This window comes from Cebus imitator, unplaced genomic scaffold, assembly GCF_001604975.1.
Source record: "Cebus imitator isolate Cc_AM_T3 unplaced genomic scaffold, Cebus_imitator-1.0 Scaffold225, whole genome shotgun sequence".
NCBI lineage: Eukaryota > Metazoa > Chordata > Mammalia > Primates > Cebidae > Cebus > Cebus imitator.
In genome coordinates, this window is record NW_016107540.1 from 62,405 (window position 1) to 73,478 (window position 11,074).

At 44.1% G+C, this 11,074-nt stretch overlaps 1 protein-coding gene across 4 annotated transcripts in view; it reads right to left on the minus strand.

The window, feature by feature from the left end:
- Positions 1 to 11,074, minus strand: part of VSTM2A (V-set and transmembrane domain containing 2A) — a 31,132-nt gene that overhangs the window by 16,185 nt on the left and 3,873 nt on the right. For 3 of the 4 annotated variants that reach the window (XM_017496908.2, XM_017496909.2, XM_017496910.2), the window contains exons 3-4: positions 10,170 to 10,220; positions 7,037 to 7,373 (exon numbers count right to left, since the gene is read on the minus strand). In XM_017496908.2, coding sequence (XP_017352397.1) covers positions 7,037 to 7,373; positions 10,170 to 10,220 — 388 coding nt within the window. Of the gene's footprint in view, positions 1 to 6,725; positions 7,374 to 10,169; positions 10,221 to 11,074 lie in introns of those variants that run through there. The other variant, XM_037727268.1, reaches the window with a different exon arrangement.

Below are 11,074 nucleotides of genomic sequence, written 5' to 3' on the forward strand. Positions count from 1 at the left end.
GCAGCCTTCCTCCACTGCTGTGTGCTAGTGCCTCTACCAATGAGATGCGAAGCAGCCTTCCTCCACTGCTGTGTGCTAGTGCCTCTACCAATGAGTAGGCAGAGGCGGAGGCAGGAGGTCTGAGGAGTGTGTCCCTGCTCATCTACGCCCCTCCACTGCTCAGATGAAGATACTGATCCAGCCTATCAGTGGCAGAAGTGGTCCTTGGAAGAAGGAGCTATTGACCTTCCTTGCTCTTTTAGGATATGCATTACCATGACCAACAGAGTGAGGCCTTTCTAGCAATTTCTCAACACTTTGGCCATCTATCCAGGAAGCTCCTCCTCTGGTAGCTTCCTGAAGTCACAGACATCACAGAATCACTTGAGACCAGAGCTTAGAACGCTGGCAAATTCTGTTTCATGTCTCCTTATTACAGAGGAACTAGTAGTCACAAGCAAGGCTTTGCGTGGCCAGTTACGAATGGAAAAGCCCATCCAGCCTACAGCAAGGCCTTGATATTACAGGCCCAAATAGTTTCTGAACTTCCATGAGTAAAATTAAATATGGTTTGCAGGAGAACTTAACCACTATAGACTCTTAACCTACGTAATTATGGTTCAAACATAACCCTCGCAGATTCCTTGGCCTGTGTTATCCAAATCATTGCCTCAAATCTATTTTTCACCTTATTCATAGACACTTGATTTATGTCGTTGCCATTTATACAATAGATTTACAATGATCAAACTAATTTAACCTGTGTAAGCAGCCACGCTGGATCATTTAAGTGGAAATCAGCAGTACTATCTGAATTACGTGACTGACTCTACCTCAAAGCAGTGCACCATTTACCCACATATTAAATGAGACAAACAATGCACCTGCAAAGCCCTCAGCCCCTCATCTCCCTCTTTGCACCGGCTTTGACATCCTGTGTTAAGATCAATCCTGCTGAATACGGCCACTCTGGGCTCCCGGCAGCTGTTACGCAGCTGCCTCTCAACAGTCAGGTTCACATCATGGGGAACGCACAACAATTGTTATTTCAGAGTTCAGAGAATCAGCATTCCTACTGAGCTACTACAGACTCCACTCATGGAGACACAAATACCACCTTCGCCACGGCCAGTTTCCTTACAAATACCAGCTGCTGATCACAGGAGTGAGCAGCTTCACAAAAGTTCATCCCAACACTGGAAACAATAAGAGCAGCAGAACAGAGCCTCTAAGAAAAGTATTTTGTAGCAGGATGCAGATACACATACAGATATATGTCTCATAGTAAACGATAAGAAGAAAATTTTTTTACCCCCTCAAAGCTTTAAAAAGCTAATGATTCTTTTAACTTTGGCAACATAGCATGCTTATTTCTTGTTCTACACTCAGGTATGCTGATTCTGTAGGTGCTGGGTGGAGTCCCGGAATATGAAATTTTAACAAGCTCCCTGATGAGTCTGGCAAAGGGAGACTACACTACTCACTTTGAGAAACACTGTTTGGGAGTCTTGATCGGTTCTAGAACAGTGGCAAAATTATCTAATTATGAAAACATAATTATACACACAAAAAAAATAACATGAGCCCCACTTGTTTAGGGCACACAGAAGTATTGCAAATACAAGTTATAATGTTTGTAGTCAAGAAGTTATAGTTAGGGAGATCAAGGTCCTGGTGTGCTGGACAGTAAGAAGTTTTCCAGAATGTGTGACTTTGAGAACTAAAGGCGCAACAATACAATTCAAAGGAAGTATAAACAAACTGCTGAGAACTTGATGCGCAAACAACCAATTCTAAGATATTAGGAGAAAGCTTTAAGCTTGCATTTGAGTAGGAAGTCAGCAAACAGGAAAAGACGCATGCACAGGAAACAACATTTGCAGAGCCATAGAGGTAACAAACTGACGGCAAACATTCAGGCAGTACCAAATGGAAGGACTAAGTGAGATCGGGAACTCAGAAGAAGCAGGGCTGGAAGTTAGACCACAAACACTAATGTTGGCACCTTGAAAATAGTAACCATTTCTGCTCTGTTGTCCTTTGTATTAGAGTTGAAACGAGAACTTCCGACTGGAATAGATGAGGAAAGGAAAGAGGGCCTGTGTTGACAATGAAACCAGTATTGCTTAGAACAGAAAAGACAGATTCTCGAGGATGTTTTAGGGAGACACTTGCTAAGACAATTCAGTGCGGCAACTGACGGAAGGGATGAGAACATTTTCCATGCTTCCTCAAGACAGATCACTGTGAGGACGCTATTAAAAGAGCTTGGGAACACAGCAGGAAGAACATTTCTTTTTGGCGAGAAAGCCAAGATAAATTCAGTTTTGAGTAGTTGAGTATTGGGGGTCTGATCTGGATACCAATCGTGAAACAAATCTCACTACAACCTAGTGCCTTAAAATGACAGATCATCCTCTGTCTCTGTTCTGCGTGTTTTCTGTGCTTAGGTGGGCAGTGAGTGCAATGACACAGCCACGGGAGCTGCGGCTGGAGGAAGGCTGGAGTGACCCGATGCCCAAGGCCGCTTCCTGGCTTGCACACCTAGGGTCCTGGCTGGGCTTCACTCAGTAAGGTGGCTGCACTGCTTCCACGGTGGCTGGCTTCCAGGAAGGCTCAGCAGGTGCTGTTAAGGACAGGTCTAGCCTCGGCAAAGCATAGGTCTAGAATTGGGACAGCTCACTGCATACTTCACTGGGCACATACACAGCGTGGTCACAGGCCAGCCAGCCTTTGCTCAGGGGAAGGAAAACAGGCTTCAAGGGGCGGGATGGAGACAAGTGTGCAGACATCCTTCCTCCTCCGCAGTTCTTGCAGGATATATGTGGAGATGCTTTGGGGACAAGCGTGAACGTGAGTCTGGATCTACAGAAATGAGGCAGAGGTACAAAGGTGAATGGAACAATTTTCGAAGAAAATTGAGCGGTAAAACCATGGAAATGAATGAGAAGATCAGGGAGCTGACAATAAGAAAAGAACTATACTTAACAGAGGAATTTAGTGGGGGAGGCCAACAAAGGGGAGCGGAATGCGGGGAGCCAGTAAATAAGGGCCCAGCCTGCAAAGAGAAGAGAGGTAAGAGTATCAGGAAGGAGTGATCAAGGGAGAAAGGCTGCCTAGAGACGAGGAAGGAGAGATGTGAGCGGGTGGGGAACTGGAAGCAGGAGGCACCAGTGACTTAATGACAGCCTCGGGAGTGTGACTGACCTGGGCAATTGACCTATTGGAGCCAGCAGGCAGCTCTGCACACCAGGGGCCGACCCACGGCCAGGATGGGGGAGGAGGAGCAGGAAGCTGCTTATAGTTGTGTGCCCTTGGGAAGGTGGGGAGGGGTCAATAGAAAAAAATGAAGACAGAGAGAACGAAGGAAGGACTGGCAGAGGTGGTCTGTGGAGGAAATGTTTGGCTTCTGGAAGGATTGGAGACGCCAGATGAGACAGGAAGAAGCAAGTAGAGAATGCCTTCGTATATTGGGGCATTTGGGGGCATGGTGGAGGGCCGCTGAGTCCTGTGCTATCTGTGAAGAGGGACCTAAACCGCTCCATCCTGGTCAGGATCCTGGGACTTCCACAGCCAGCTGTGCTTGGCGCCACCCTCCTCTCGGAAAGGCCTTTCTTCACCATATTTGCTTGTAAGAACTCTCCCTAGCCCCCAAGCCCCTTCTTCCAGGGTGCCCTCCCTGACTCCTCCAGCAAGAAGCAGGAATTCACCTTCTCAGAACATCTATAGAACATTTCTTCTGCTTCCAACTCCCTGTATTGCTTTCCCGATACATTTAATGGCATCTCTTCCTAAGCTTTTTGCAAATAGAGCAAAAAAAAAGAGGGCAGAGGGGAGTAGGTTTGATGTCACCTAAGTTGGTCATGGTACACAAAACTGGAGAGTATTCAGAAGCCAAGTTTTGTTTATCTGTTTGCCTAACTGTTTTGCTTCAATATTTTAATTGTTTACAAAATGGAGGTAGAATTCAAATAATTTCACAAGTTAAGGATTTATAAAGATAAAGAAGAAACAACTTCAAGAGGGAGGGGAAGTCACATGCTCAAAAACTGCCAAAAAATATCTGGAAAAAGTATGGGACTAGCCATATTAAATAACAGGTAACTTTATCTTGTGATAGGTAGATGGGTCATAGACTGTCTTTCTCGTCTTCTTCTATTGATGTAAATCTCTGCTCTAGAAAAACTGCTTAAATTAATTGTATAGAAACTTGAAGATTTTACATAAAATTATTTTCAGCTAATACGCGTTCTCCTTTGCAGAAACAGAAATTGACAGAAAAATAGCATGAATTAAGAGGTGAGTGTTTCGGTCTAAATAATTTAGTCAACTAAGTCAAAGATTATGACAAAAATAAAGAGCCAAACAGGCCAGCTCTTTGTGACAGAGGTTGATATGACAGTGTCCCATATACTATGGATGAAGGATGCCTCTTTGTAACAGACAATAAAAGATGAAAGGCTGGTACACTACAGCCATTGGCTTGGAAAAGCAAGATTTTGATTTTTGTGCCTTCACCACATCTTGCCTTTCATAGAATAATGATAGAATGTACAAATATTTTGTTTTCTTGCAAACTGAAATACAAATCCTTTGAGGAGAAGTGTGTCTTCCATGTTTGTGTCCCTATGCCTATATATGAGTTCCTGGGAGGGATGGAAGGTGAATAAATGAATGGATAAATGAAGCATGGGCATTAAAATAAACTTTATTTGAATAAAATCTGAAAATTGTAAGGCAAAAATCATAAATCAGAATGTGGGTATTACAGTGAATATAATATATAAATATCCACCCCAGATACTGAATTATATATAATAATTGTGCAAGTATAGGAACCTATACATAAATAAAGTGAGTGGCTAGACTGCCCCAGCCTCTGACATACAAGTTAGAAAATGTTGATAGAAGTGTATAAAAATATTATCCAGTGTTCACTGGTTGGAAACACTGAAACTAAATATTTTGAGATATTTCAGGTTACTCTTTGGTGTAAGCAGATATTTTTAGTGAACAGGACTTTTCATGAATACAGACTTCATGAGTCATTTTTTTTCTCTCTTTCTACCTTTAACTCCAGCAAAAGCCATTTTGTATCTAAGGCTGGCAATGGGATGAGAGCAGTAACGTTTTTTTGAAAATTGTTAGAGGAGACCCAGAGTTCATCATTTAGCACTAATCACAGTGCTAAGAGAAATGAAAATCAAATAGATGTTTTTAGATTGCATTATTAAACTTCAAAAGCTAACAAAATATTCTAGAAAGAGATAAAACATTTCACTCTACCCTTGGAATTCTTCGCTTGGAATAGGTGATCTGTCTGATTTTATTATGCAGAACAGATCGATGACATCGAACTTGGAACAGTCCACATAGGATAATAATTGCATTTCCATGATTTGGAGTTCTTGCAAATTAGGCTGTAAATTGTCTGCCTAGGCTACTCTGTAATCTTGCACATAGTGTCTAACTTCTTTTGTGATAATGTGAAGAGAGGGGAAAATCACTCCAAAGACATTAAATAAATCTTCCTCAAATAATGGTCACAAAGTTGTAACCATCATTTGGTTACCATGACATTTAGCATATACCGGTGTGTTTGTGTTTATGGATACACACACATATGCTCCGGCTATATTCCTTTGTCCTTTGACTTGGGAAACAGAAAAGATGATAAAGAAAAAAATTAGACAAATCCACACACATTGGGCTTTAGAGGGGCTAAGCCAATCTATTCATCAGACCGACATGAATTACAATGACCAAGGCTTGTCAGGAGAGTTGCTTAGCTACCTGGCAAGGCAGGGCAAACTTAGAGAACCCTAATCCAAGTGCCCTCCCTACAAATCTACACATCACATCCATTAGGAAGTAAAGCATTAAGAGAACACCTATTTTGGCATACAGTATTTTAAAAGCATTGTTCACAAGCAAGGACTTAAGGATACATACCTATGTGTATTTCTTCATATATATTTATATATATATTTGATATATGTATTTATATATATTTAATATATATAGAGTATACGTATTTGATTAGGATGATTTCTGAGTTGCGTGTGTGTGTGTGTGTTCAGGATGATATGAGATGAGATCTCAGAAATCATCCTAGTGAAGTAATCAGACGTTTTAATTTAATGGCTGAAGAGAACTTAAGTATCAGCAATATAATTTTCCCTTACTGATGTTGGCATCCACACGTCTTCAGTGATAAAATATAAAGGGAAAAACCTAAAGAAGGATTAAGTAGGTATGTTTGTGTTCCCTTCATCTCATGTCATGTGTCTGAGGAAATCAGATGACCTCGGGGTTGTGCAGGGCACTGCTCATTCCAGAAGCCTTTATCCCATATCCCATATCAAGGTTAAAACGTCCATGCATTTCCATTGGCTGAATGACCGCATATATTAATGCCATTCAGAACAGCTTTAACTTGCACAGCTGCCTTCAGAATCCTATGACTAAGCTTCTAAATTGGCCTGGAAGGCGCATTCACCGGAGTTGCCTTATCTCTGCACCACTTACTGCCTTCCACCTCCCCCTCAACTTATCGTCATCTCAGGCAGCTGAGGTTTCTCCTTCAAAATCAAAAGCCCTTGGAGAATAGTCCTGCTTAGAGCTGTGGGTTGCTGAAAATGCATGATATGGCATGTCTCTCTCATTTACATTTTGATTAAGTGAAAGCCTCTTAATTTGGGTCATTATCGATACATAAATCTGTAGAGAAAATGAACATGCATTTGTAATGTAACCAACATTACATGATTTATTGTTCTTATAATGTGTAAATACAGAAAGGAAAAAATAGCAGAGTCCAGCTCTCAGATGCCCTGGAAACGAAGCACCACTAGGGGACTCACCGGGCGCACCTACATGCTCTGAGGTCTGAGTGGATCGCTGCTGGCTCGGGGCTCACCTCGCACAATCACCTGCACTGGGCTAGGTCTCTGATTTTAAAAACCATCATTCACATATCTGTCTACTGCATACGGTTGACCTTTCTGTGGAGGGTTTGTGAGTGGTAAAATAAAAGGCTCAAAATGGGTTTCCATACCTGATTGTGGACTTTGTTTGGGGATTTTGGCTACCGCTTGAGGACTGGAGGTGGAGTGCGTTCGCTGGTTGGCAGAGCCATGGATGCTGCTGGGCACGGCTGCGGAGACGTTCTTGCGAGGCTTCATGTCCTGCAGCCACATGGGCGAGGCTTCGAAGGCCTGCATCCTGCGGGCATGGCTGTTGGCGTTGACTTTCAGATAGGCCTGGGCCTTGTGCTCCTGAAGCTCCCCGTAGTTGGCATCAGTCACCCTGCACTCGTATAAGCCCTCATCCTTTTTCCTCACTTTGGAAATCTGAAGCTTGTGGGAGATGTCATTGCCTTGGACTTTCACTGTCTGAAAAATTGCAGGCGAAAAGAAACAAAGTGCTACATCAAATGCTTTTGCTCCCCTTTTTTACCCTGAACTTGCTAACGCTGGAAAGGTAAATGGTCTTAACGGCCCCACAGCCATAGTGAAGGAGCTTTATGTTTTCTTAATGTCACATCTGAAGGCCTTAGTTACCCTATTCCACCAACCACTGCACTTGCAGACTCGGGCTAATTAGTTCAATGCAGTGAGTGCCAGATTCCGTCAGCCTGCGGCCCCCACTGTCCACATGCCAGGAGCTGCTCTGTCATTTTTCCATCACGGGATTGGCCTCTGCCTGCTTAACTCAGTTAAATGAAGCACAAGCCAATAAGGCCCACTCTATAGGTGAAACAACCTCTTGTTTTCCCTGTGGTCTATAAACGAATCCCTCAACTCTGAGACATCACAAAAATATTCTGTTGGTCACGAGTTTAAGTGAGAATGCATTTGTATTCCCACACTGGGATGACTACTAAAGGTGCTGTTAAGACACTCGGATATTAATATTCTTCTTACATTTTAGATGCAGTCTTGCCTCTACTCATGGGGTGGCAGGGATTGGGGCACGGCTTCACATCACCTGAAGTCTTGTTGCTCAAAGTGTGTATCCCATGCCATTATTGGCACTTTACGCTGTCAGGACCTGGGATGCCATCGATAAAACACTGGCTTGATTTTCAAAACTGAAATTAGCTTTCTTATTTCTGCTAAGTTTATCAGATTAACCACAAGATCATATATCTGATATATATGTTAGATGTAATATATGATTTTATATTATATATAATGTATTATATATGTAAGCATCTTTATCAGAACAGTTAGCTTTGATACATAATCATATGTTCTTCATAACTGAGACATGACTGGTTTCATAAGACATTTGGGATTCAAGAATTTGGTTGATTTTGAAAGATACAGGAAAGAAGTGAAGGAGGCCAAAAGTTATTTTTTCTGCTAATGACCACCACCCTTTCAAAGGGTCATAAATTATTAGGAAAATCTGAGAGATACTCATCTGTTTTTACATATAGGGGTATATATACAAATAATTTCCAACATTTGAACCATATGTATTTATGCGTATATAAAATTACATATAAATATGCTAATACTATAAAAATGGAAACTAATACTTCCATGTTTATTTTGGGTTAAATCTCCTAATAAAGTTTGAGGTAGTTAGAGTTGATTATCCCATTTTATAGTTGAGTAAACTGAGGCTCGGGGTGTTTGGGTCACTGATTTCCAACACTGAGTGTACATTAAAATAATCTGGGGTGCTACTGAAAATACTTCCATATGGTGTAATGCAGAAACATTAAGTCTGCATCTCTAGAGGGCAGAGCTTATGTCAGTATTTCATAAAAGCTCTCTCGGGAATTCAAAGTTAGTAACTACTGGTTGAGAACATATGTTCAAGGTGACACAGTGGATAAACAGGGAACAAACTACTTTCTGCCTCAGTCTGTGTCTAGAACTCTCTTCCACTCATTAACTTTTATGCACCGTTGCCATAGGTAGTACTGTCAACAGCTGTATGCGGAATCATGTTTCTCATTGTATGCATCCAGAGGTCAGGGTGTGTGAGGCTGTTTTTGTCAGCGGTCTTTAAATGATAGGGAGATGGGTGAACGGTGAAGGTGGAATGGTCACCAAGAAATCTATCTAATTATATATGGATGTGAAAAACAAAATATTTAAGAAAAAGCTAGATTTTACCAATAAAGCTTGTCTAATATTGTAGGAAAACAACAGTTTCTGTGATATAAGAATAATTATTCTAAAAAGTCAGAAATTTTATGAGTTATAAATCAGAGTTTATGGTTGATATTTCATCTTTGTTATTATTTCTTCCATATTGAGGTTACACATTTAGATCACAGAACCGGATTCTGTGTAAATGGATTCTCTGTAAATATATTTGTACAATTTTAGTTATGATGTTAAATCCAATCTACCACTTTATGCGTTTGTAAGACCTTTAAATACATTTTCTTTTCAAATGTTGGTCATTGGGATTTTAGATTCCTAAAAACAAATAACAGTAATATGTTTACACTTAACAGATTTCCGCCTTTTGTATTTCATACCTATTTCGTTTCTATTTATCAAATGATGCAGTATTATTAATATTAACTGAGGCTGTGTGGCTTCACTTGAGGTACAGTAAAAAAAAAATAAGATTTTCATTTTTTAAAAGCACACTTAGTAAAAGTAACAAGCAATAGCGTAGAACTGTAAGTTTACATTTTCAATAGGTCCGTAGGTCCTGTAATATGGTTTTACATTTATATTGCCTTTTGGCATTATATGATTTTGAATAACAGCACTGGAAATACATTCCATGCGTTAAAATGACATTCAAAACTGAGTTGCTTAATTTCATCACAATTTCCGTATCCTGTTGGATACTTTATATTTTCTTCCTTAGAAATATTTTCGTATGTTAGTGTTTTACTTTCTATTAAAGGATAATTATTTCCTTAATTTTGGGTAGTTATTGGCATTGTATTTATTCTTACTGTTAGGCAAGTCACAAAAAGCAAGGGAAGAAAGTGTCACACAACCTCTCCGGATAGCAAACAATCGTGTAGAATGTTGAGCTACTGACGTGACAAAATTTTATTTAGGGACTCTAAACGTGCTTCCGTTTGTCTGTATCTAGTGAGGCCAGCCTGGGCCCCGGCCGCCCTGCAGCGCGGGCAGCGCCTTCTGGGGACAGGGAGGGGCCGCGCGTCCCGGGCCGGGTCTGGGGTCCCCGGGGCGCCCCGCACTCACGCTGATCTTCGTCCCGTCGCTGTCCGGGTCTCTGTCGGGCAAGAGCTCCACCTGCCGGCGAGGAGCGAAAGCTCAGTCCCGCGGAGGCCGCCCGCCCGCCCGCGCGCCCGACACAGCGTTGGCCGCCCCGGCGGGACCGTCAGGGGTACCCGGGGTCCGGAGAGCGACCTGCCCGCGCTCCCGACACGGCGTTGGCCGCCCCGGCGGGACCGTCAGGGGGACCCGGGGTCCGGGGAGGGACCCGCCCGCGCTCCCGACACGGCGTTGGCCGCCCCGGCGGGACCGTCAGGGGGACCCGGGGTCCGGGGAGCGACCCGCCCGCGCGCCCACCCCCGTCCAGGCCCCCGCCGCGCCGCTCCCGCGCCCCCACGTGGTCCCCGCGTGGTCCCTGCCGCGGAGAACCTGCGCTCGGGAGGCGGGGCCGGGAGCCGCGGCGCGACTGGGTGTTTTTCGCGGGCTGCCGGGTGCGAACGCGGGCCCGGGGGCGGCGCGGGGGTGGGTGGCGGGGCCGGGGCGGCCGGCGTGCGTGAGGGTCAAGAGCCCGGAGCACATTCCGCGCCTGGTCCGGGCCGCCCTCCCGCCCCGCGCTGCACAGTCTCCCGCGGGCTCCCAGGGGCGCCGCTTCACGCTGCGCACGGCCTCCCTCCTGCCGGGACCCCTGCCCCGTCCCCCCGCCCCACGGTCTTCCTTGTCGTCCCCTCCTCTTCTCCCCGCTCCTCCCCTCACCGCGCTCTCTCCCGTCCTTCCAGTCCCCTCCGCGCGCTCCGCGCTCCCCTAGTCCCTGCTCTCCTCACTTGGCTTGCTCCTCTCTCCCCTCCCTCCCCCTTCTCTATTCCTCCTCTCTCCCCTCCCTCCCCCTTCTCTCTCTATTCCTCCTCTCTCCCCTCCCTCCCCCTTCTCTCTCT